Source organism: Rhinoderma darwinii, chromosome 1 (assembly GCF_050947455.1).
Source record: "Rhinoderma darwinii isolate aRhiDar2 chromosome 1, aRhiDar2.hap1, whole genome shotgun sequence".
In the NCBI taxonomy this organism is placed as follows: Eukaryota; Metazoa; Chordata; class Amphibia; order Anura; family Rhinodermatidae; genus Rhinoderma; species Rhinoderma darwinii.
In genome coordinates, this window is record NC_134687.1 from 315,963,291 (window position 1) to 315,990,893 (window position 27,603).

The following is a 27,603-nucleotide window of genomic DNA, read 5'->3' on the forward strand; positions in this document are numbered from 1 at the left end:
AAATACAGCTCAATTTAGTGCAACCCCTGCTGTATAGGTTTGCACGGCATAAAACTACAGCTCCCAGCATGGCCTGAACAATGGTAAGGATATGGGATATGGGAGATGCTGTTTCACAAAAGAATCATACCACCATCATCTCACTGCAGAACACACAGTGAATACAATACTGATTAGAGGCAGAATAAATATTTACATTAAGTGACTCACCAGTGACGTCTCAGATTCTACTTTTTTTCTTCTCCCTCCGGTCCAGACATCTATGATGGATTTCTACCGGCCATGACCCATTTCTGCAGTTTTCCGCTCAGATGTCTTCAGCTTCTCAGTTTTAAAACATTTCTGCACCTATAAACAAAGTAAAATTTCCCAACACCTCTAAATATAATAAAGCACCATACACTGCACCTCTAACTATAATAGCACCATACACTGTGTCCCTGATTAAAATAGTACTATACACTGTCACACACACATACCATGCCCCCTGTAGATAGTGCCCCCATAGCCCCTGTAGATAGTGACCCTCATAGAGCCTCTGTAGATAGTGCCCTACATAGAAGCCCCTGTAGATAGAATCCCACATACAACCCTCTGTAGATAGTGCCCACATATGGACTCCAGAGCTGCAAGGCAATAGTGATAACCACTGAGCCAATGTGCTGCCCTACATATAGCTTCCCCTATAGATAGGGCTCCACGTATAGCCCACCTCTGTAGATCGTGTCTCACATATAGCTTCCCCTGTGTATAGTGTCCCACATATAGCCCACCCCTGTAGACTGTGCCCTACATATAGCCACCCTGTTGCTAGTGCCCCACAGGTAACCCACCCCTGTATATAGTGTCCCACCTATAGCCCACACCTATAGAAAATACCCTAAAAAAATAGCTCCCCTATAGATAGTGCTCTACATATAGCCCACCCCTGTATAGTGTCTCACATATAGTGCCCCACATATAGACCCCCCTGTAGATAGTGCCCCATATCCCCACATATAGACCCCCCTGTAGATAGTGGCCCACATATAGACCCCCCTGTATATAGTGGCCCACATCCCCACATATAGACCCCCCCTGTAGATTGTGCCTCACATCCCCACATACAGACCGCCCCTATAGCTAGTGCACCACATATAGACCCCCCTTTATATAGTGGCCCACATATAGACGATCCCCTGTAGATAGAGCCCCCACTATAGATAATGCCACTCACAGTTTTATGAGAAAAAAACCAAAAAGCTTTACATACTCAAATGATCCCATTCCCACGCTGTTCACTGGTGATGCAGACATGCTCTCTTCTGAGCAGGTCTGCAGGAGCTGAACGAGCGTCGTCCAATGACGCTGATTGGCGGGGCAGAATGACTTGCCCCGTCAATCAGCACCATTCAAGCATGGAAGCGGCGCGATGATGTCATCACGCCACTAGCCAATCAGCGTCATTGTAAGGCGCTGGATGGTTGGACATTCAGCGCTAATGCACGTATTTGGCTGTCGCTAGCACCGGGGCCCCCTCCGGTGCTAGCGACGCCTACAGGCATGAGAGGGCCTGTGTCGCCCGGCCCATACTTGTTGGAGGCTCGGCGGCGCGGGCCCCATAGTAGCGGCGCTACCGCTGTGAAAGCCATAAAGGCTGCTAGCGGCGCCACCAGGCATATGGGGGGGTGTTTCGGCTGGCGGCATGGGCCCCCTCAAGCCGCGGGCCCCGTAGTAGCAGCTACGGCTGCTACCATGGCAGTTACGCCACCGTGCATATATATTTCTCATATATATATATATAGGGCAGGTGGGCATATAGGGCAGGTGGGCTAACACTTTTTGATCAAAATGTGCACTAAGAACCTCCCTATTTGTAGGTAGATTGAGCTTTAGTGCATATCTATTTATATTTAGTGGTTTAGGTGGCATTAGTGTTGCAGGGTGCTGTCGCCATTTTTTTATATCTGCTATATATATATATATATATATATATATATATATATAGACAAATCCAATACACAGGTCAGCACTCCAGAGTAAAGTGAAAAATAAGGATCCTTATTTTTCACTTTACTCTGGAGTGCTGACCTGTGTATTGGATTTGTCTGTGGATTTGTGACACTGGTCGTGTGTCTGAACAGGGACTTGCACCCCACACTTGAAGAACGGTGCTGCTTTTACTTTACTTGCTTATATATATATATATATATATATATATATATATATATATATACATATATATATATATATATATATATATATATATATATTGTGACAACTTGGGGACCACTTAGCTCATGGGATCGCCATCTCCCGGGTGAGATGGTTGGCACACATAGAAAGTTCATTCCAAAAAGGTTTAAACCAGCCGCAGCTAGCTTTATTGTCTTCACAACAGCAGGTCAGTGGTACAACAATAAACATCCAAAATAAACCCTAGGCCATCCAGCCTCTAACTAACACATTCAGTGTCCCTCACTACGTGACACTGAGCCTTGTGCCCAGCACCTCAAAACCTTCAGTTTTACCTCACACGGTGGTGACTCTCACAGGCTAGCATGCCTGTCTTCCCCAGACTGAGAGCCCTGTGTGGACTGCACACACCTGATATAAAGAGCCGTCTCAGGTGGAGCCTAACTAGGCTCATCAGACAGCCCAAGCACCAGCAGAGAAAACCCTCTCTGCTGTACATGCTCCCTGGTTGCTTAAAACCTGAGTTTCTGCACCGTCCAGCAGCTGCACTGCTACATATCCCCCCCCCCCCCTTTGATAAAGGCCGTAGGACTGATCACATTTCAACCTCCCTCCAGGGTCAAAGCTCCTACGTTGGGACATAATCACACTTAGGGTCACCCCTACAGTAACAAACATTTGATAATCACCCCAGGGTGTATTATACGGGTGCTCCTGCAACTCTTCTATGTTGGCATGCCTAGCAGCATCCTCATCCCTTGTAGGCACTACTAGCTTTTGCTGATCACAGCCGTATTTACATGTGTGGTGCCCTACATTCATGGACCTTTCCGCATCCATGAAGTGGCTTTGTGTGTTACCCCTTGGTTTAGACACTGGCTCATAGTGTTCAGTAACACTCATCTCGTGAGTTTTGGTATACACCGTACCATCCAGCAAACCACTTTCAGACGCTATACTCCCCTCCATCTTGGAGTTTTTCATCTCAGCATTTAAATGCTCAGACTGTCCGTCCAGAGACAATTTTCCACCGCACTCACCAGACCTCTCTGGGTTGCTATTAGTAACAGTACGCACATCACATGTGACACTCTCGACTTTCTCAACTACGGCCTCAAGGGGCACACTTGAACTAATCCCCTCTTCTGTCTCGGCTGCTGGACTGCACACACCTGATATAAAGAGCCGTCTCAGGTGGAGCCTAACTAGGCTCATCAGACAGCCTATGCACCATAGGCCTATGCATATATTTATATATGGAATCCAAAAATCAGGCGGCACTCCAAGGTATAAGCAAAATAGAAAAAGGTGCTTTATTGGTCCATAAAAACACGACGTTTCAGCTCAACACAGGAGCCTTTCTCAAGTGAACAAATTCATGTCATGACCACACATATATAAGAGAACCAATATTATTAAAAAGTAGTGCCAATAAATTGCAACCACACGTACAAGGTTGCCAAAAAGATACATAGTGAAATCATATACACAACTTTTAGACAAGTAAGGGGTGTGTTACAAAAGTGTTATCTAAGCAGGACTACAATACATAACATGATACAATATAGATGGTTATACAATCTAACAATCTTTTAATTGTATGTAATTAGTAGAGATCGTACATATGTGTAAGTATTACTACACTTGAGGGACTCACCGAGAGTAAGGATCCGGCTCCAATATAAACACAGTACATGTGTGTTATAATCGCCATTACCGAGCCGCTACTACGCAAGCTCAGGAATATCGGGCTGTCAAAAGCATTAGTATTCGTACTGCACATGTCACGCATGCGCAGTACCGAAAGGAATGCCAGTCAGCCATAACTGAAGAGGGCAAAAACCAATCTCAGATGTGCGAAAAAATCCACGATAAGTAATGGATTTAGCGAGTGAAAGGGAAGCCCTTGTCACCCGTACTCAATGTGGGAAGACAGTTTATACTGAAGTGCCCAATAAGTATGTGCATATATAAGGCAAAGGAAAGCCCAGCCTATTGCGTGGAGGTTTATATTCAGAACCCTATATTCTGAATATAAACCCCTTACTTGTCTAAAAGTTGTGTATATGATTTCACTATGTATCTTTTTGGCAACCTTGTACGTGTGGTTGCATTTTATTGGCCCTACTTTTTTATAATATTGGTTCTCCTATATATATGTGGTCATGACATGAATTTGTTCACTTGAGAAAGGCTCCTGTGTTGAGCTGAAACGTCGTGTTTGTATGGACCAATAAAGCACCTTTTTATATTTTGCTTATACCTTGGAGTGCTGCCTGATTTTTGGATTCTACTGCGGCAGGTCTGTTAGCCCTGACCTGGGCGGGTCGGCACCCACATACGACTTACAAGGCTGTGCGGCTGACATTGCGTTTGTATATATATATATATATATATATATATATATATATATATATATATATATATATATAAATATTTTTTACTCAATGAATATTGAGCATGTTTTATCTCATCATGGAACTTCTCTGGTTCCTATTTTCATATCACGCGGCTTTCCGTACTGACGATATCCGCCAAAATCGTTGAGAAAAGACTAAACCATGCTCCAATCATCCTTAAATCATTATATACTAGCAATTTATCGTCTTCACTGTATTTTTTCTTGTATACATTTACCTTAGATTTATATACCTATGTTAATATTTTAGGAAAATGTATCCATTTCGATATAAGTGATTACAGTTCAGAATGTATATTATACACTTGTTCTTTTTTTCTCACAGCGATGGTTATAATGGCCTTGGATAAGCCGAAACGTCCATTTAAAATCGCTTACCTAAAAAGTCCAGTATTTGGAATAAAGCATTTTGAAAAATCCATTTCAGTCATATTCTTAATATATTCTAAGGTAAATCAACCTTACTGTATTGTCCCTAGTAACAAATGATGAGCTCCAAATTAGCTTCAAATGGGGATTGTCTTCTGCTGGACCTTTGGTGCCCCTTAGGGTATGTTCACACGGCCAAATTTCAGACGTATACGAGGCGTATTTTGCCTCGTTTTACGTCTGGAAATACGTCTCAAATACGTCGGCAAACATCTGCCCATTCATTTGAATGGGTTTGCCGGCGTACTGTGCAGACGACCTGTTATTTACGCGTCGTCGTTTGACAGCTGTCAAACGACGACGCGTAAAAATACAGCCTCGTCAAAAGAAGTGCAGGACACTTCTTTGGACGTTTTTGGAGCTGTTTTCTCATAGACTCCAATGAAAACAGCTCCAAAAACGGACGTAAAAAACGCCGCGAAAACGGCGTGAAAAATGCGAGTTGGTAAAAAAACGTTTTCCCTTGAAAACAGCTCTGGATTTTCAGACGTTTTTGTTGACTACGTGTGAACATACCCTTATGTAACAACCTGGACCCAACGAAGAAAAACCTCTGATACCCTGGTGGGCCTTCCCCCATATATCGTCAGTTATCAAGTGTACTCAGTCATGATCCACTACAAGATTTGGGGATGACTAAAGTGTTAATATAATTAGATTTTCTTGCATTTATATAAATACCTAAATTCAATTGAAACTTTGCCTCTGTTTGGTTAACCATTTTGCTTTTTATGGCCTTGTCATTGTATGCTCGGAATCAATACTTTATGTTGCAGAGAAAGAGAGGTGAAAGGGCACTAAGCAGTGGCGTAACTACCGCCATAGCAGCCGTAGCGGCTGCTACGGGGCCTGCGGCATGAGGGGGCCCGTGTCGCCTGCCGGCACGGGCCCCCACCATGGCCGGAGGCTCCGCTAGCAGCCGCTATGGCTGCTACAGCGGGATGCCACTTAACACTACGGCAGAGCAGGGAGGTATCTCCCCGCTCTGCCATTAAACAAAAATACATGTATCCCCTATCCACAGGATAGGGGATATATGTGTGATCGCTGGCATTGATAGGGAGAACGGGGGACTGAAAGCCCCTGAAGTTCTCCATCACAAACCTCGGACTTCCGGGGTCTGTGTCGGCAGCTCCGTAGAAATGAATGGAGCGCCGGTCATGCCTGTGCGAATGCGTGACCAGCGCTCCTTTCATTTTTATTAAGCTGCGCAGACGCCGGTAGTCAGAGGTTAGTCATGGAGAACTTGGGCGGACTTTCGGTCCCCCGTTCTCCCTATCGCTGCCAGCGATCACACATGTATCCCCTATCCTGTGGATAGGGGATACATGTCTTTTGTCTTTTCACACTGTAGGTCGCATTTTTTTGGGGGGTTGAGGACCCTGTACGGCGTTCCCTACAGGGGGGGGGGCTGTATGGCGTTCCCTACAGGGGGGGCTGTATAGCGTTCCCTACAGGGGGGGCTGTATGGCGTTCCCTACAGGGGGGCTGTATGGCATTCCCTACAGGGGGGGCTGTATGGCGTTATCTACAGACCCCCCGTAGGGAACGCCATACAGACACCCTGTAGATAGTGCCATACAGTCCCCCTGTAGATAACGCCATACAGACCCCCTTTAGATAGCGCCATACAGTCCCCCCTGTAGATAGCGCCATACAGACCCCCTGTAGATAGCGCCATACAGCCCCCTCTGTAGAGAACGCCATACAGCCCCCTCTGTAGAGAACGCCATACAGCCCCCTCTGTAGATATCTACAAAGGGGGCTGTATGGCGTTATCTACAGGGGGGTCTGTATGGCGCTATCTACAGGGGGTCTTTATGGCGCTATCAACAGAGGGGGCTGTATGGCGCTATCTACAGGGGGTCTGTATGGCGCTATCTACAGGGGGGCTGTATGATGTTATCTACAGGGGGATGTATGGCGCTACCTACAGGGGGGGCTGTATGACGCTATCTACAGGGGGGGTCTGTATGGCGTTACCTACAGAGGGGGTTGTATGGCGTTATCTACAGGGGGGCTGTATGCCGTTATCTACAGGGGGGCTGAATGCCGTTATCTACAGGGGGGCTGTATGGCGCTATCTACAGGGGGGTCTGTATGGCGCTATCTACAGAGGGGGCTGTATGGCGTTATCTACAGAGGGGGCTGTATGGCATTCTCTACAGAGGGGGCTGTATGGCGCTATCTACAGGGGGTCTGTAAGGCGCTATCTACATAGGGGGCTGTATGGCGCTATCTACAGGGGGTCTGTATGGCGCTATCTACAGGGGGGCTGTATGGCGCTATCTACAGGGGGGCTGTATGACGTTATCTAAAGGGGGATGTATGGCGTTACCTACAGGGGGGGCTGTATGGCGCTATCTACAGGGGGGTCTGTATGGCGTTACCTACAGAGGGGGTTGTAGGCGTTATCTACAGGGGGCTGTATGCCGTTATCTACAGGGGGCTGTATGCCGTTATCTACAGGGGGCTGTATGGCGCTATCTACAGAGGGGGCTGTATGGCTCTATCTACAGGGGGGCTGTATGGTGTTATCTACAGGGGGATGTATGGCGTTACCTACAGGGGGGGCTGTATGACGCTATCTACAGGGGGGGTCTGTATGGCGTTAACCTACAGAGGGGGTTGTATGGCGTTATCTACAGGGGGGCTGTATGCCGTTATCTACAGGGAGGCTGAATGCGGTTATCTACAGGGGGGCTGTATGGCGCTATCTACAGGGGGGTCTGTATGGCGCTATCTACAGAGGGGGCTGTATGGCGTTATCTACAGAGGGGGCTGTATGGCATTCTCTACAGAGGGGACTGTATGGCGCTATCTACAGGGGGTCTGTAAGGCGCTATCTACATAGGGGGCTGTATGGCGCTATCTACAGGGGGTCTGTATGGCGCTATCTACAGAGGGGCTGTATGGCGCTATCTACAGGGGGGCTGTATGGCGTTATCTAAAGGGGGATGTATGGCGTTACCTACAGGGGGGGCTGTATGACGCTATCTACAGGGGGGTCTGTATGGCGTTACCTACAGAGGGGGTTGTATGGCGTTATCTACAGGGGGGCTGTATGGCGTTATCTACAGGGGGGCTGTATGGCGCTATCTACAGAGGGGGCTGTATGGCGTTATCTACAGAGGGGGCTGTAAAAAAGGCACTATCTACAGGGGGGGGGGGTTGTGTGACACCCAGGGGAGGGGGGCCCCAGTCAAAAGTTTGCTATGGGGCCCAGTCTTTCCTAGTTACTCCCCTGGCACTAAGCCTCTGACATTTGGCGTCCATATTAGGGTATGTTCACACGCAGTAGCAAATTAAGTCTGATATTACGGAGCTGTTTTCAGGCGAAAATAGCACCTGAATTTCAGACGTTTTTGCAAGTACTCGCGTTTTTCGCGGTGTCTTTTACGGACGTAATTGGAGCTGTTTTTCAATGGCGTCAATGAAAAACGGCTCCAAAAACGTCCCAAGAAGTGTCCTGCATTCTTTTGACGAGCCGTCATTTTACGCGCCGTCTTTTGACAGCGAAGCGTAAAATTATACCTCGTCTGAACAGAACATCGTAAAACCTATTGCAAGCAATGGGCAGATGTTTGCAGATGTAATGGAGCCGTCTTTTCAGGCATAATTCGAGGCGTAAAACGCCTGAATTACGTCTGAAAATAGGTCGTGTGCACATACCCTAACTGTTCTGCTAGTAAGCGTCAAGACAAAAAGTAAACTTCATCCAAATAAAAAAGTTTTTTTGTAATCTTTGATAAGAGAAGATACATTAAAATAGCTTCTTAGTCAAATAGATTGCTGTATTTGCATTTTCTTTATAAGATAATCTGTTTTAACGAAGATACTTGTCCTAAAAGTGCGTTAAGCATGCTAATTAACATGAGGCGTTTTGCTATCCCGCTGCACATTTGTCAGCATTTTTTAAAAGGTTCCTTTTTGTTTTTAGCATGTGGCGATCATTAATTACAAACTTAAAATTAAATAATAATGGAAGACTATGGCAAATTGCCAATACTTTTCTCAGTTCAGGTGCCAGATCTTTCAAACCTTTGTTTTTCATACGGTATTTCAAAAGATCCAGCAGATGTCACTAGACAGCCGGAGCTCTGCATAGTGGTATTTCTACCGAAACCTTGAGAACATCATTCTGCTTACACAAGCATTCTTAAAACTATTAGGCCCTGTTCACACTGAGTTTTTTTTTTTTTTTTTTTGCAGGCATTTAAGATTTTGACCTGCCTGCAATTTCTTGCAGCGATTTTCGAGGCGATTTTGTGACATTTTTCGTTCTCGCCCATTTAGCACAGCAGGCAAAAAAAACCTGTAAAAAACAGTTTCTCTGCCTCCTACGGCAAGAATGAGCACGCAACTTTTTTTTAATGCAAACGGCTAAAAGCAATGAGAGGCGGTTTCTGACGTGTTTTTGGCGCTGATTCCGATGCGGTTTCCGCGTCAAAAGCAGCGTAAAAAAACTCATTGTGAACTGGGCCTTACGGAAAATTGGACAATACCTGCCACTGTGTGCATTTTTTCCAACATCACTTTATTGGTAGCTCAATATTTATAATAAAGGTAATCTGGTTATATCAGTGACAGATGTGACAGGGGCCCAAATGCTAAATTGCCTGATTTTCACCAACAATGCGTCTTTGTCCTATTTTGTACACATACGCAAACATATATATTTATACATTATTATGCAAAACTGCATATTTCTTGTTCAGTGATGTAATCCTAAAAGTGACTGTATTTTCTGTATTAGCCCCATCGTATGTCCAATTTAGCATAATTTGCCCACTGTTATAGATACTGGGATCTATCAAAAATAGTATATAGTCAATAAATGTATATATTAGTATTCCTTGAAATCTTAAAATGCCCCCAAAAAAAGTCATACAGTAACTGAATAATACTACCATACAGTGACTGACTGGTTCTACAGAGGAAGGAAAACAGTTCTGATCAAAAAGCCAACTCAATACACTCCAAGAAAGCCCTCATACACAGTGCAGGTGCCAGACAGTGGCCCCAAACACAGTGCAGGCACCAGAGAGTGGCCCTATAAATAGTACAGTTGTCATAAAAAACACCCTTAATCTCTTCAGGACCAGCCTATTTTGGGCCTTAAAGGAGTTCTCCAGCTACTAAAAATTGAAGGCCTATCCTCAGGATAAGCCATCAATAGCTGATGGGTCGGGATCTGACTTTCCGCACCCTCGCCAATCAGCTGATTTGAAGGGGCCGCAGCGCTTGTACGAGCGCTGCTTCCCCTTCATTTCTTCATTGAAGTGAATGGGAGAAAAGGCTGTGATAATGTGAATCGCCGCTAAATGCATGTCGAGCAAGAAGAAATGAAAGGGAAGCAGCACTCGTACGAGCGCTGCAGGCCCTTTAAAACAGCTGATCGGCGGGGAGTCCTGAAAGTCGGACCCCGACCCATCAGCTATTGATAGCCTGTCCTTAGGATAGGCCATCAATTTTTAGAGGCTGAAAACCCCTTTGACGAAGCAATTTTTTTAGTTTTGTCATCTCCACATTCCAAGAGCCATAACTTTTTTAGTTTTCTGTCGACGTAGCCGATGGAGGCTTGTTTCTGCGGGGCAAATTGTGTTTTTCAATGGCACTATTTTGGGGTACATATAGTGTATTGTATAACTTTTATAAAGTTTTGGGGAGATGGAAGAAAAAAAGCTATTTCGCCGTTGTTTTTTGGGCTTTGTTTTTACGGTGTTCACCATGTGGTATAAAGAACTTGACTTAATTCTCTGGGTCATTACTTTTACGGTAATACCAAATATATGTAGTTTTTTTCGGTACATTTTAGGGCACATACGACTTTTTATAGCAATAGCAATTCCGCAATAGTATTTTGTGATTTTTCTTCTGTATTGCATTGTATTTATTACTGTCAGGGTTTTACTGAAAGGCAACCTATTAGACCCTGCCTTAGGCAGCATCTAATAGGCAAATGCTTATGGCAGAAATGGGGGCGTTTGCTAGGCCCCCAACTGCTTTGACAACCCATTGGTACCTCGCCCCAACGTGTCGCGGTGGCGACGATGGGGTAACAAAGGTCACTATTGACTACGGCATCTAAGGGCTTAACATTAGCTGTATTTTACAGCTTACACCTACAGCTCCTGAGCCCTCTCCTTCCCCGCGACATAACTGTGTGTTGAGGTGCAGAAAGTTGCTTCAAACCTTGACATACAGTCGTGGTATGGAAAGTGATTAAACAACACAGCGGCGAAAGCTGCTGCAACCCTACCCCTATTCACCTCATTCCTACACCACTACTCACATGTCCATCACATGCCATTTAACGTAGATATTCTCACATGCTGCCATACAGTGTCACACAGAGGCACTATATGGCAGCAAAAGTAGTGCCTACATTTTTGCATTACTGACCTGTACAGGAGCTTTGCCATGTGCACAAGTCTTAACAGAACAGGAAACTGGCGTAATGAACTGTATAACATGTATAAGACCAACTGTTGCCTTGGTTGCAATACTCCGTGCCAAATTGCCTCCAGGAGCAAGATCAGCAATAGATCTGTTTCATCAGCAGCTTCATGGATTACGTTTCCAAGGCTGAGCAGCTGCCCACAAACCCGAAATCTGCATTTGCAATACCAAGTGTTAGCTCGTAGAAACGCATTTTCTTGGATGAGAAATCATGCTTCACTATCTGATAGTCTAATGCAGTGGTTCCCAAACTTTCTGAGGCCGGGACCTATTTTTGTCCGAGACTTTTTTATTTGGGACCCCCCCCCCCCACACAGGCCATACTTAGCCCCATTTCGTCTGACGTATGTCAACATCATTCATTATTTTTGTGTGTTTGTGTTTTTTTACAGGTTCGGTTGTTGGACTACTTCGGATTTGAGGACTACTTCAATGACAGCGTTTTTTTATTCTCAATAAAATGGTTAATTGGGGTTGTGTTTTTTTATTTCAATAAAATATTTTTTCTATGTCCTTGTATTTTTTTAAACTTTATTATTACTGCCATAGTAATGGCCGCTGGCTGATTGACTACCTCCATTACTAAGGTGGGGCTTAATGTTAGCAGGTGCAGAGGCTAACACTAACCCCCATTATTACCCCGGTACCCAGTGCCACCAGGGGTACTGGGAAGAGCCGCGTACGAACCAGTACCTGACCATCTGTAGTGACAGTCAGGCACCGGGGCGGCCGCAGGCTGGTATTATTAGGCTGGGATAGGCCAAAAACAGTGGCCCTTCCCACCCTGTTAATGCTGCCTGCTGCGCCTGTGTTGTATCTGGCTGGTTATTTTTTATTTTATTTTTTTTAAATGACGTGGGGCCCCCCCCCCCATTTTTCATAACCAGCCAGATACAATAAAGCAGCAGCAGCCTAGCATTACCAGGGTGGGAAGAGCCACTGTTTCTGGCCTTTCCCAGCCTGATAATACCAGCTTGCGGCCGCCCCATTGCCCGACCATCATAACAGATAGTCAAGTACTGGATCGTACCCGGCTCTTCAGTTCCAAGCACCCCTGGTGGCGGTGGGTACCGGGGTAATAAAGAAGGTTAGTGTTAGCCTCTGCACTGGCTAACACTAAGCCCCGCCTTAGCGATGGATGCTGTCAATCAGCCGGCGGCCATTACTAAGGCGGTAGTAATATAGTGTGAGACAGGATCAAAGATTGTGTGATGCTGTCTACTGGGCCCTATATCTAAGCCAATCACATGGTAGGCTTAGATACAGGGCCCATGTGTGATACTGTCCATGGGACCCTGTATCTAAGCCTACCATAAGGTAGGCTTAGATACAGGGTCCAGCAGACAGTAATCTTATACAGTATAAGATTACTGTGTGCTGGGTCCCTGTATCTAAACCTACCATGTGGTAGGCTTAAAAACAGGGCCCATCAGACAGGATCACACATGGGCCATGTATCTAAGCCTACCATGTGATTGGCTTAGATATAGGGCCCAGCAGACAGGATCACACAATCTTTGATCCTGTCTCATGGGCCCTCTAAGCCTGCTACATCGTAGGCTTAAAGGGGTTGCCCAGTCCCTAAACATTGATGGCCTATCTTCAGGACAGGCCATCAATAGCTGATGGGTCGGGATCCGTCTCCCGGGAGCACGCCAATCAGCTGTTTTGAAGGGGCCGCAGCACTCGTACGAGAGCTGCTTCCCCTTCATTTCCCTTACTCGCTCACACTGTGAATCGCCAACACGGATTCACAGTAAGGGGAAGCAGCTCTCGTACAAGCGCTGCGGCCCCTTCAAAACAGCTGATTGGCTGGCTCCCGGGAGTCGGACCCCGCCAATCCGCTTCAGCAGACAGGGATATTAATCTTACCCTCCTCTTCAGCCGCAGCAGAATTTCTGTCCTGACTCTATCCAGGATCACGATGTTGTGCGCGGCACATAGCGTTGTGACATCATGCGCTGCGCACAGCGCTGTGACGTCAGGACCTCCGGAACCAGGAAGGTAAGTACTGTCAGTTACTATAGTAACAGGGGCCTGCGGCCCGAGTTACTACAGTAACTTTTTATTGATGTGGTGCGGGGGGCCGAGGGCCAATTGCGACCGCTGCGACCCCTATAGCTACGCCACTGGTCACAAATATATATGGCTTCCGCAGATATAATATGGGAGACTACTAAGGCCTACATAAGGGCAGAGAATAAACAAATACTACAGCTGAAAGAACAAGTTAATATAACGGTAAAAATATATAGAGAGACCCCTTTCGGTTGAATTTTCAGAAAGCTGGAAAGATGCACAACTAAGATACGAATCCCTTATAAGAGATCAAGCAAATCAAGAAATAATGCTCCAGGCAATATTTCTTAATGGCAAATAGATCAAGCAAACTACTGGCGAGAATTACAAGAAGCCAGTTTCAGCCTAACTGTATAATAGCTATTGAAGGGGAGGATGGGAACTTAGTTTCTGACCCAGAGGCCATAGCATGGGACTGTGCCACTTATTACAAAAAAAAGTTATAATTCCAACTCAGGGAGCAATATTAATGAGATCAAGCAGTACCTAGGTCAGTTGAATTTTCCTATCCTGAGTATCGCACAGATTTGCGTTTTAGAAGTGCTAATGCAAGAAATATTGAGGGCCCTCAGGGAAGCATCTAATAATAAATCACCAGGCCTCGATGGTATGCCTTATGACAGGGGTCTTAAACATGCAGCCCGCAGCCCATGAGGCTGTCATCTGTGATTCACAGGTCACCGAATCTCCCGAGACATCCTCGGGACAGCAGAGAGCAGGCCGAAGGAGGAGTGCCACACACAGACTCTCTGTAGAAAGTGCCGCATGCACCCCCCCCCCCGTAGAAAGTGCCACCTCCCTGTAGATAGGGCACCACAAAGCCCCCTGTAGATAGTGCCACCCCCCTGTAGATAGTAGCGCCCCACATACCCTACTCTGTCGACAGTGCTACACGCCCCTCCTTGTAGAATTGCCGACGCTCTGGCTGGGGATTCCTCTACTGGAAGGGCCCCTGACTTTACTGTCCTGTCAGGGGCTCCTCCTGGGCTGAAATCTCCGGCCAGAGTGTTGCCGATGCTCTGACCATGGATTCCGCTCCTAGAGGTGGCCCCTGACGTCACTGTCCATAAATGGACATCAGTGGATCCTTCAGGAGAGGAATCCCCGGCCAGTGCGTCAGCAACGCTCTGGCTGGGGATTCCACTCCTAGAGGGAGCCCTAATCGAGCGATCTACAGGGAGGCGGGGGGGGGGTGTGGGGCGCTATCTGCAGGGGAGGGGTATGTGTAGTACTATCTATAGGGGGGTGTGTGTGTGTGGCATTATCTACAAAGGGGTATGTGGCAGTATCTACAGAGGGCACTGTGGCAATATCTACAGAGGGCACTGTGGCATTATCTATGGGGGGTGGCACTATCTACAGAGCGCAATGTGGCATTACCAACAGGAGTGCTTGGCAGTATCTACAGAGGGCACTGTGACAATATCTACAGAGGGCACTGTGGCACTATTTCGAAAGGGGCTGCCCAATCTGGACATTCTTGTGTCTTCAAAACTCTGCTAACTGAGCAGCCAGACTGCATTTAGCGACACTTAAACTGAAAAACTGGATTGTTAAAATAAGCACATGGAGTAAACTCACAAATTTCCGGTAAGTTTTAACCTAGCGGTATTATTATAGTAATGTAGTATTATTATAGTAATGTAGTATTGTTATAGTAATGTAGTATTATTATAGTAATGTAGTATCGTTATAGTAATGTAGTATAATTATAGTAATGTAGTATCGTTATAGTAATGCAGTATTATTATAGTAGTGTAGTATTATTATAGTAATGTAGTGTTATAGTAATGTAGTATTATAGTAATGTAGTATTATTATTATAGTAGTGTAGTATTATTATAATAATGTAGTATCGTTATAGTAATGTAGTATTATTATAGTAATGTAGTATTATTATAGTATTGTTTAAAAGTAATGTGGCCCGTCAACTTCAGGGTATGTTCACACGGCCTATTTACGGACGTAAATCGGGCGTTTTTGCCCCGAATTACGCCCGAAAATAGCGCCTCAATAGCGCTGACAAACATCTGCCCATTGAAAGCAATGGGCAGACGTTTGTCTGTTCACACGAGGCGTATATTTACGCGCCGCTGTCAAATGACGGCGCGTAAATAGACGCCCGCGTAGAAGAAGTGACCTGTCACTTCTTGGGCCGTAATTGGAGCCGCTATTCATTGACTCCAATGAATAGCAGCGCTAATTACGGCCGTAATTGACGCGGCGTTCAAGCGCCTGCACATGCCGGTACGGCTGAAATTACGGGGATGTTTTCAGGCTGAATCATCCCCGTAATTTCAGCCGTTACAGACCCCCGCCGTGTGAACATACCCTCAATGTACGGCCCACTTACCCGGACCTTTGAAAAATATTTAAATCTCTTACTTCCAGAGATACTTAAAGAGGCTCTGTCACCACATTATAAGTGCCCTATCTTTTACATAATGAGATCGGCGCTATAATGTAGGTAACAGCAGTGTTTTCTATTTAGAAAAACGATCTATCTTCACCAAGTTATGAGCGATTTTAGCTTTATGCTAATGACTTTCTTAATGCCCAACTGGGTGTGTTTTTACTTTTGACCAAGTGGGCGTTGTGGAGAGCGTCATACACTTCTCTCCATTCATGTAATCAGACATAGTGATCCTGCGTTATTCACTATGTGCAGTCACATACACACACATTAACGTTACTGAAGTATCCTGAAGTGAATAGACATCACCTCCAGCCAGGACGGGATGTCTATTCACAATCCCGACATTTCGCTAACGTTTGTGTGGGAGTTACAGCACAGCAAGCGTGGTCTCGCTGTAAGCTGTCATTTACAGCGTGATCTCGCGAGATTACGCTTGCTGTGCTGTAAGTCCCACACAAACATACCGAAGTGTCAGGATTGTGAATAGACACTTCAGTAACGTTAATGTGTGAGTAAGTGACAGCACATAGTGAACAATGCAGGATCACTATGTGCAGAGTAAATGAATGGAGAGAAGTGTATGACGCTGATTGGCTATTTAACGCACCTAGCCACGGACAATATCTGTGTGCTGTTAGTGTTTCACGAATCAATTACACTGAAAAAAAAATGTGCTTGCAAGCGTGGAAAAAAAACATGCCACACGCAAAGCACACTGATACAAAATGCAATGCACACAACCAGATTTACTCGCGTTTTTTACGCATGTAGATCTGTCACGCGCGTGTGAATGTAGCCTTAGATACAGGGCCCCAGCAGTAAGTATCCTTGTACTAAACCTCAGAGACAAATTTGACATTTCTGGGGCCCCAAGCAAAGTTATGTCTTGGGGCTATAATCAAAGACACCTATAGAGCGTTCCCCACACAATGCCCTCTGCTCTGTATATAGTGTCACAAACCCCCCTGTATGGTTCCACACACAGTCCCCCCGCCATACATCCCCCTTGTAGACAGTGCCATGCAGGGCCAGCCTTAGGGGTGTGCAACAGGGCGCATCACTCCAGCAGATGGAAGGGGGCGCTGCACTGGCTCCCTTCCCCTGCTTGCTTCAGAAGCAGAAAGGCAGCTGCTGTGTCGCCGGGCCCGGGCGCTACTTCACTCAGTGATGTTGCTACCGCTGTAGCAGCCATAGCGGCTGCTAGCACCAACACTGGGCATGAGGGCGCCCAAGCCGTCCACTGGGACGTGCCCCCCATCGCTGGCGGGGCCGCTAGCAGCCGCCGCGGCTGCTACAGCGGTAGCAACGCCATTATAGCAGATCAGGGAAGTATCTCCCTGCTCTGCTATCTACTAGCGCCACTGTAGCTCACTGAAGGAGTGGAATCCCCTTGTGGCCGGAGCGCTTGATGTCTCTGTCCATATATATACAGTAACATCAGGGGCAACTCCTGAAGCGGAATCCCCGACAACAGCGTTGCTGACTCTGTGACCGGGGATTCCACTCTAGGGGAAGCCCTAGACATCACTGTCCATAAATGGACACAGACAACAGGGGCTTCTAGAGTGGAATCCCTGGTCACAGCATCGGCAACGCTGTGGCCAGGGATTCCTCTTCAGGAGTTGCTCCTGATGTCACTGTCCATATATGGACAGAGACATCAAGCGGAGCACTCCAGCAGCGGAATCCCCAGCCACAGGGGGATACCGCTCCTTCAGAGAGCTACAGTGGTGCTATCTACAGGAAGGGGGAGGTGCTATCTACAATGGGCTGTGGGCTGTGTGGTACTATCTATAAGGGGGCTGTGTTGCACTACCTACAAGGGGGCTGTGTGGCACTACCTACAAGGCGGCTGTGTGGCACTACCTACAAGGGGGCTGTGTGGCAATACCTACAGGGGGCTGTGTGGCACTACCTACCGGGGGCTGTGTGGCACTACCTACAAGGGGCAGTGTGGCACTACCTACAAGGGCCTATGTGGCCCTACCTACAGGGGGCTGTGTGGTGCTCTCTAGGGGCTGATTGTCATTTTACTGTTAGTGGAGGGCTGATGGTCATTTTACTGTGAGTGGTGAGCTGATGGTCATTTTACTGTGAGTGGGGAGCTGATGGTCATTTTACTGTGAGTGGCGGGCTAATGGTCATTTTACTGTGAGTGGGGGCTGATAGTCTTCAAGTGGTTTCCACCTCTGAGCTCCAATTGAAATTAATAGGAGGCAGAAAATGTCTGCTGCACTCGTTTGGTGCATTTTTGCCTGCATCTTTTGCATTAGCTTCAACGGCTTAAAAAAAAACTCAAAAAAAAAAAGTCAAACAACGCTGTCAATTCAAAATCTGCTTTAATATTGCTCAAGGAATTTTGAGGCAGATTTTTTTTTGCCTTACAAAAAATGCTGTGTGAACCCTACGAGTGTAGTGCTTGTTTTTAGCCGTTTTCTGTCTTTCTGTAAACAATTTTTGGTAGGGGTGCCTGAGGAAATTTTATTTTTCCAGTGGTGCCTCAAGTCCGAAAAGGTCGGGAAACTCTGTACTAAGCTACAGGATCACGCCGGCCTAGGCAAGGATCTCTTCATGGAGCAGCTCAGTTCGTCGTGGGAACGGGGCCTAGGTGATTACAATTTTTTGTTTTGTTTGGGGGCACTGTCTACAAGGGGGAGGTGGGGGGCTGTATGGCACTGTCTACAAGGAGGAGATGGGGGATTATGGCACTGTCTACAGGGAATCGAAGAAAGGAACTGCAGCACTCAAGATAATCCAAAGAAGTGTTTTTGATTTATTCACCAAGCATAAAAATACTTGCAACGTTTCAACCCATGAATGGGTCTTTATCAATCATGCTTGATAAAGACCCATTCATGGGCTGAAACATTGCCAGTGTTTTTATGCTTGGTGAATAAATCAAATATACTTCTTTGCATTATCTTGAGTGCTGCAGTTCCTTTCTTCGATTGCATATAGATGGTCTCCCTTGGACCTGGGAATCTTTACTGCGTGCACCACCCATGTTTGGGGAGTTGTCATTTCACACTGAAGAATTTTTTGTGGCGTTGCTGCTGTTTTCCTGAATATCTACTGTCTACAGGGAGGCTGTATGGCACAATCTACAGGGGGGCACCTTATACTGTGTAGGTGTACTACAGGGGGCAATATACTGTGTGTGGCACTTAGGGGGCATAATACAGTGTGGGCACAATAAGAGGACAAAATATTGTGTCCTTGAAGGGGTTATAATATATTATTAAATATTATTATACTGTATGGGGGGCACTAAAGGGGCATTATACTGTGTGGGGGCACTATATAGGGCATTATACTGTCGGGGGCATTATACTTCTTTTATGGAACATTTTTTTTATGATGGGGTGGGGCGCCGAAAGATAATTTTGCACGGGGCGCCATCTATCCTAAGGCCGGCCCTGGTGCCATGCAGTCCCCTGTAGGTAGTCCCACATACCCTCCTTGTCTCAGCAGACAGCACCATACATGATAGGCTTAGATACAGGGCCCCAGCAGTAAGTATCCTTGTACTAACATATGTTCACCCTCAAAACAAAAAAACAAAAAAATATATAATGTGTATATATATATATATATATATATATATATATATATATATATATACACACACATACACAAGCCCTATGACCCTTTAGCTACGGATAGGATTAGATACAGTGGCTCAGCAGACAGTATCACACTTGATAGGCTTAGATACATGGCCCAGCTCGCTGACATTGCAGCTCCAGCGCTGGACCCAGGAAAGGAAGTATAATAATTGTTTGTTTTTTTTTATATGTTACAAATTTTTGGGGTGTTTTTGTGGTTTTTTACAGGTTCGGTTGTTGGACTACGTCAGATTCGAGGACTACTTAGGTTACGTTTTTTTTATTCTCAATAAAATGGTTAATGAGGGTTGTGTGTTTTTTATTTCAATAAAAGATTTTTCTTTGTCCTTGTATTTTTCTAAACGTTAATACTACCGCCTTATTAATAGCTGCTGGCTGGTTGACAGAGTCCATTACCAAGACGAGGCATAATGTTAGCTGGTGAAAAGGCAAACACTAATCCCCATTATTACCCCGATACCCACCACCACCACCAGAGGTGCCGGGTAGAGCCGGGTATGATCCAGTACCTGACCATATGTAGTGATGGTCGGGCACTGGGGCGGCCGCAGGCTGGCATTACTAGCCTGGAAAACGCCAAAAACAGTGGCCCTTCCCACCCTGGTAATGCTAGCCTGCTGCTGCTGTGTTGTATCTGGCTGGTTATCAAAAATGGGGGCTTAGATACAGGGTCCAACAGACAGCATCACACATGGGCTTAGATACAGGGCCCATGTGTGATACTGTCTGTTAGACTATGTATCTAAGCTTACTGTATAAGATTACTGTCTGCTGGGGTCCTCTATCTAAGCCTGGCTTGTGGTAAGCTTATATACATGGTCCAACAGACAGCATCACACATGGGCTTAGATACAGGGCCCATGTGTGATACTGTCTGTTGGACCCTGTATCTAAGCCTACCACATGTTAGACTTAGATACAGGGCCCCAGCAGACAGTAATCTTATACAGTATAAGATTACTTCCTGCTGGGGTCCTGTATCTAAGCCTGCCTTGTGGTAAGCTTAGATCCATGGTCCAACAGACGGTATCACACATGGGCCCTGTATCTAAGCCCATGTTTGATGCTATCTGTTGGACCCTGTATCTAAGCCTATTATAAGGCAGGCTTAGATACAGGATCCCAGCAGGCAGTAATGATGTCACACTTACCCAGCTCTTCGGTGCAGCGGATGTCCCGACACCATCCGACATCGTGACATCATGCACGGCGCACAGCGTCCTGACGCTAGAAGACCGCTGCCCGGTTGCAATTGCGACCCCTGTAGCGGCAATCGCCCAGAGATCCGGGGCACCGGGCCAAAGATCCGGGGCCCGGAGGTCCGGTGCTAGCGACGCCCCTGGCGGCCAAGGTAGCACTAGCCAAGATGATATTGTTACCTAAGATACTACATTACCTTTCCAATAGCCCAATATGGTTATAAATGACCTCATATGACTTTATCGATGGAAAAATTAAAGACGTTACAGCTTATGGGGGAAAAAACTAAAATGAAAATCCGAAAAATGCGGGAAGTTATTAATGTAACAACACTGAATTTTACAGTGTATTAAATTTAAAAAACAACCTCTTTATTTACACATATCTGCTCTGGAGTGGTTACATGTGGATCTTGTCATAGATTCTGCTACTATTTTACTTTTTGAAAAACAATGGGGGACATCTGCTGCAAATCTGAAAAAAAATCTGCAACAGGGAGAACATGCTGAGAATTAGAAAATCATGTACTGCATTGTACTGTATTTTACTTCCAAATTTTTGGTGTCGATTCTGCAACAAAAATCTGCAACTAATCCACTGCTCGGGAATCTGCAACTAATCCACTGCTCAGGACCATGCTCTAACCAGCATTAGATAGAATATTAATTAAAAATTTTATTAACTATTTAAGCAATGATGTTAATAAAATATAGGGTACCTTCTTATTCGTGGCTTCTTCTTGTATGAGTGTCACTTGATGACCTTTGTGTGCTCCAAGTAGAGGGCACAGTGTACACACGCATATTCTGCATGCCCCGCAGAACAGCTCCACTGGCCTTTCCCTGTGCTCCATACACCAGTGTGTCCTTCTCCTCAACTCCCCCATATTTCTGGCCTCCTCACCTTGTGCGTTACACACTTGGTGGCTGTTTTTTTTCTCTTCCAGCATGTGTGGCTGAAAGTGCTCAGGACAATACGACTCCTTACAAGTCAAACAGCTCCATTGGGCAATGCATGGGCTTTGAGGGAGACACCGGTCACACTGTAATGGCTGTTGGCAGGCTGTGGCTTGCCCTTCTCTTGCCAATTTGCAAGAAGGGCATGGCCTTTCACAATTAGGAAGATTCTGCCAGAAATTCTCCAGACAGTCAAGACAAAAGCGGTGCCTACATGACACCATTAACACGGGTGATGAACAGCTAGAATTACATATACCACACTGATCAACTGGTTGGTACAAGCTAGAAGTAGCTGTGGGCACCATCTGTGAATCCGTCTTGCAGATTAAACTCTTCTGGTTATCTCTTTCTTCTTGCTTGTCCATTATTGCTCCTTCTGCTTGAAGTTTTGCCCACTCCACCTGGGTCTGCTAGAGGCTAAATTGTGAAAGTCTTCTGTATTATTATGCTATAACCAGTTCCTCTGTTTCCGATGTTTGCAGGCTTTTTGGTAGTCCTGTAAGACCTGTATTCACCAGTGTTTTGAAAAGGATGTGCTATTCTGATGAAAGATCGACTGGCTTCTGTCACCAGGAAATGAAACTAGATTCTCCTTTGCACGTGACAACAAGTTAGCAGTGATTGACCCTTTCAAGACCAGATTCACTTGAACAATTTGTGCCATTTGTAGTTAAACAGCTATAACATATTTATTTGCATTGATTTGTTTATTTTTCTTAACACTGTGATTTTTATTTTCTGTAGCATTTTTGTATTTTCTTTAAATCTAGCCACAGTTCAGTTTTTCCTTCTGTCTAAGGCAATTTCTTTGCTACTGTATATCATATATAAAAAATGTGCTAGGGTCCATCAGGACGTGATCAAATATAAAAGATCATAATTATAAATGGTTCTGTTATTTATTAAAATACAATAACTAAATAAAATAATGGGATTGTCTTCTCTACATGAAAAGCTGCACTGCTCCCAGTGGCGTAAATATAGGGGTGGCGACTGGGCCTTGAAGCAAGGGGGCCCCCCGCACTGCCTCTATAAAAAGTTACTATAGTAACTGGGGCCTATGTAATAAACTTCACGGGCCCCTGTTACTATAGTAGGTGACAGTATCCTTACCCTCCTCGTTCCGGAGCTCAGCAGAGGTCCTAACGTCTCTTCGTATCATGACGTCGCAACGCTGTGCGCCGCGCATGACTTCACGATTCTGTGCGCTGCACACAGCCTCCCAACTCTGGATGGAGTCAAGACCTCCGCTGCAGCCGGAGCCGAAGAGGAGGGTAAGTGTGCTATTACTGTCTGCTGGGGCCTGGGTTGTCCAGTCCCTAAAAATTTATCAATCCTACTGCCAGGACCCCCACCAATCACATGTGTCTGCGATTCACGGTGTGAGCAAGTGACTGGAATGAAGGGGAAGCAGCACTCGTACGAGCGCTGCACCCCCTTCCAAACTGCTGATTGGCAGGGGTCCCAGCAGTTGGACCTGGACCCATCAGCTATTGATGGTCTTTCCCGAGACCACATAGTAGACTTAGATACATGACCCATGTGTGATCCTGTCTGATGGGCCCTGTACCTAAGCCTACCACAAGGTAGGCTTAGATATAGGGCCCCAGCAGGCAGTAATCTTATACTGTATGTGCCCTGTATCTAAGCCTACCACATGTGTTACTAATGTTTTTTTTGTGTTTGGATTTTTTTTACGGGTTCGGTCGTTGGACTACTTTGGATTTGAGGACTACTTCGATGACAGCTTAAAATGGTTAATGAGGGTTGTGTGTTTTTTTTTATTTCAAGATGTATTTGTATTTTTTTAAACTTTATTACTACCGCCTTAGTAATGGCCGCTGGCTGATTGACGGCGTACATTACTAAGCTGGGGCTTAGTGTTAGCCGGTGAAGAGCCTAACACTAAGCCCCCACTATTACCCCGGTATCCACAAACACCAAGGGTGCCGGGAAGAACTGGGTACGATCCAATACCCGACGATCTGTAGAGATGGTTGGGTTATTGGGGCGGCCGCAGGCTGGTACTATTAGGTTGGGAAAGTCCAAAAACAGTGGGAATTCCCACTCTGGTAATGTTAGCCTGCTGCTGCTATGTTGTATCTGGCTGGTTCCCACGTCATTTAAAAAAAAAAAATAATAATAATTGGAAAAAACGATGTAGGGTTTCCCCCGTTTCTCATAATCAGCCAGATGCAGCAGGCTAGCATTACCAGGATGGGCCAAGACTGGGGCCCATGAGCCTTTAGCTATGCCCCTGACCGCTCCTATATATTATTTTCTGGATCTATCATTATTTCTGTGAATCGTAGTGAAAAGAGGACCAATAATAACTCTCTCACTAGTTTACTGCTTCTGAGAATTGAGAATCGTCTTTAAATTTATAATAGATTTTTTTTTATTTTTTTTAATAGTAATGTATTACAGAGTATACATATATCTGTATTTTTTTTCTTTCAATTCTTTAACTTTCAAATGTTTTGAAAAAAGGTAGCAGGGTGTTGTTGGTTAGATATACCATATTAAAATGTATTTAACAGGTAATAGACAAGTAGAAATGCTTAGCTCTGTGTTCAATCAATAAACAATGAAATGCATGGCAAGATTTCTTGAAGGTCTCAGACTAAAGTTGCTTTTACATACACAGGGCAATGATCTGAACGAGCATTCGTATGAATGCCCATACATGTGCAGCTGAGTGCAGCTGAGTGCAGCATGTAATAGGCAGGGCTGCACAAACCCTGGGGCACTTTTAAAAAAATTCCTATCCTCCTCCGTTATTTAGATATCGGTGCCGTTATATTTGGTGCCCGATATTTAAATAACCCTCCGAACTGTCAATGGGGCGGGTAATTGACAAGGGGGCATGTAACATTGCTGTGACAGTGTCCAATCAGCTACGGACAGTGTCACAGCAAAGGCTGGAGAGAGGAGAGCGTATGCGCGCACACGCGCAGCTCGGAGCTGTGCGAGCATGCGCGCACACGCCCTCACTCTTCAGCTCGTGGCAGACAAGGACGACAAGACTGTGTGATCTCTCGCGAGAGATCACACAGTCTTGTCATCCTTTGTTTGCGATAGCTGAAGAGTGAGCGAGCCCACACAGCTCCGATGACGCTGCCGAAGATACTCCCGCCGCCATGGAACAGAAGAAGAATTCACATTCTTTTTATCTTCTGTTCCGTGGTAAATATCGGGTGCCGAATGTAATGGCACCAATAGCTAAATAACGGAGGAAGATAGAATTTTTTTTTATAGTGAGACAGTGTTTGTGAAGCGCTGCCCATTACATGCTGCACTCAGCTGCATATGTATGGGCAGGTGAAAGGTTCTCTTTAAAGAAGCACTCTGACATTTATTCTTTTTTTTTTTTTTTTAGGGAAATGAGAGCCCTTTTTTTACATGGACTGAGTACGTGGTTTCCATTACAATATGGAGTTGTGTTGTTTTCTACAAGTTTAGCAAGAATCAGTGCTTAAAAGTGTTCTCAGAAAAAATGTCTTTGCTCATGGGTGCTACACTCCATCACATTTTGTCCTCCTGCAACCATAGCTGTACTAAACATGACCAGGTGTTTGTTTTTTTTTATTTGCTTTTCTTTGCTTTAACAAATATTTGTATTGAGTGTAATGCTCTTCTTTATTGTACTAGGGAACACAGTTTGCTGAGTTTTACACAAGAGCCTGAAGAAGGTTGGATCCAGATTGAACATAATTCTGTTCTCAAGAACTGATATACATCTTAACATTGGACTGGAATGTTTTCCAGATCTTATGGTACATTTTTGAATGTTTTACGTCTGGATACCATGTGTTTTTTGCAACGGAATAGACCAGTCGGATTCAATATATGGCATTTGTTTTTTCACAGTCCTGTTTTGCATCTGTCTGAGGGGAGAAAAGCAGTATACTTGAACTGTATAAACCAAATGTGGTATAAACGGAGCCTTAAACCTCATTCTCTTGTAGAAGAATGGAAGAAGAACAAGTTCCTGTATTTGATTCTTAGACGCCATGATTCTACAGCCATCTCTCAATGTCTGAATTTTCCAGGTATTTGAAGAGATCTCTTAGCAGTCTACTAAAATCCTGCTGAGCCTTCCTCTCACACTCTTGGCTTTATCCTTTGAAGGAAGGATTCTAAGGCCTCATACACACGATGGTGCTTTACGGTCCGCATACTACCCACAATTGCGGATGGTATAGAACACATTCTATCCTATGGGCCAATGCACACGACCGTGGTTTCCAGGAAAAAAACGCCTCTGTCAGCAGTTTTTTGGCGCTGATTTCGATGCGGATTCCGCATCAAAATCAGCACCAAAAAAACTCAGTGTGAACTGGGCCTACCTCTTTCCTTAAAAGTATTTAAATACGCTCTTGAATATACATCTTCTTTTCATGGATCTAGATATAGACACTTTCGTCTGCTTTAATTAATCAAGATCTCTGTTTGCTGGCTGTGAATCGAAACATGTTTTGTTTATATTCAGGAGTTTAAAACCCTTCATGATTATGCCTAAGGGTATGTGCACACGGTAGCAGGCTTTTACGTCTGAAAAGACAGACTGTTTTCAGGAGAAAACACTGCCTCGTTTCAGACGTAAATGCTCCTCCTAGCATTTTGCGACGCTTCTCTGACAGCCGTAAATTTTGAGCTGCTCTTCATTGAGTTCAATGAAGAACGGCTCAAATTACGTCTGAAAGAAGTGTCCTTCTTTGACGAGGCTGTATTTTTACGCGTCGTCGTTTGACAGCTGTCAAACGACGACGCGTAAATGACAGGTTGTCTGCACAGTACGTTGGCAAACCCATTCAAATGAATGGGCAGATGTTTGCCGACGTATTGTAGCCCTATTTTCAGGCGTAAATCGAGGCATAATACGCCTCGTTTACGCCTGAAAATAGGTCGTGTGAACCCAGCCTAACTGACATAGGTGCAGGGTTAATAAAAAAAAATAGCCCTGATACACTTAAAGGGGTTTCATACTACTTTAAATATTTGTTAAAAAGTTGCAGAACATCAAGCATTAAAACTTTGTATACATCTTGTTAAAATTCTGCCTCTACAAGCAGCTACAACCCATACAGGGAAGCTGTGTCTCAGATTGGCTGTAGGTCTGCCTTTGTGAGCTGTCACAAGGGTCTGGCATCTCTTACCCCTGCAGTTCAGCTTTTATCGACGAGGGAAGCTGTGGCCAGCCAACTGCAAGGAAAAAGTAGCATCATATGCCGACCATTCAAATAAATGGCCGTCCATGACCATGTAATGCATGGACATGCCAGGTCTGCTAGATCAGCTCTTTGTTCTGGCACATAGAGGGGGACCTGTCACTGTGATGTCCATATGCCCTAATAGGAGATAAGAAAAAAGATTGTGGCGGCAATGAGCTTCTTACAATACCAAATCTATAGTTTTAAGATCTACTGTCAGTTTTATTCTTCATTTCTCTTCCCTGAAATACTGCCTATGCTTCCACAATAACCGTCAGATTAAACCCATTAACAGTGGTCAATGGTCTCAATAAGCAGATCGTGCCAGTCCCTCAATTCTAACAATTAGGCTTACAACTGGCTATGTCTGCATTGTATGAACAGGATACAGAGGCAAGTGTCCCTGCACGTTCTCCTACCTCGTTCTTGGGTGTTATGAAAATTTTCCTGCACCTGTAACAAAACCTGTGCACTGTATTCACTCTCCCCGTCACTACAATCAGCTAAAGTCGCCATCTCATGAAGGTAAAAAAAAAAAAGGGATGTTACTAATAATACTATTCTTGTATATAAACAGGTCAACCAAAATAGTAGGACAGATTTATTATGCATGCTGCCCCTCGGT

At 45.2% G+C, this 27,603-nt stretch overlaps 1 protein-coding gene across 1 annotated transcript in view; it reads right to left on the bottom strand.

The window, feature by feature from the left end:
• Window positions 1-22,311, bottom strand: part of TRIM14 (tripartite motif containing 14) — a 60,641-nt gene extending 38,330 nt beyond the window's left edge. Inside the window, exon 1 of the mRNA XM_075825542.1 lies at window positions 21,525-22,311. Coding sequence (XP_075681657.1) covers window positions 21,525-22,130 — 606 coding nt within the window. The 5' untranslated portion in view covers window positions 22,131-22,311. The remainder of the gene's footprint in view (window positions 1-21,524) is intronic.
• Between the last annotated feature and the right edge of the window lie 5,292 nt (window positions 22,312-27,603).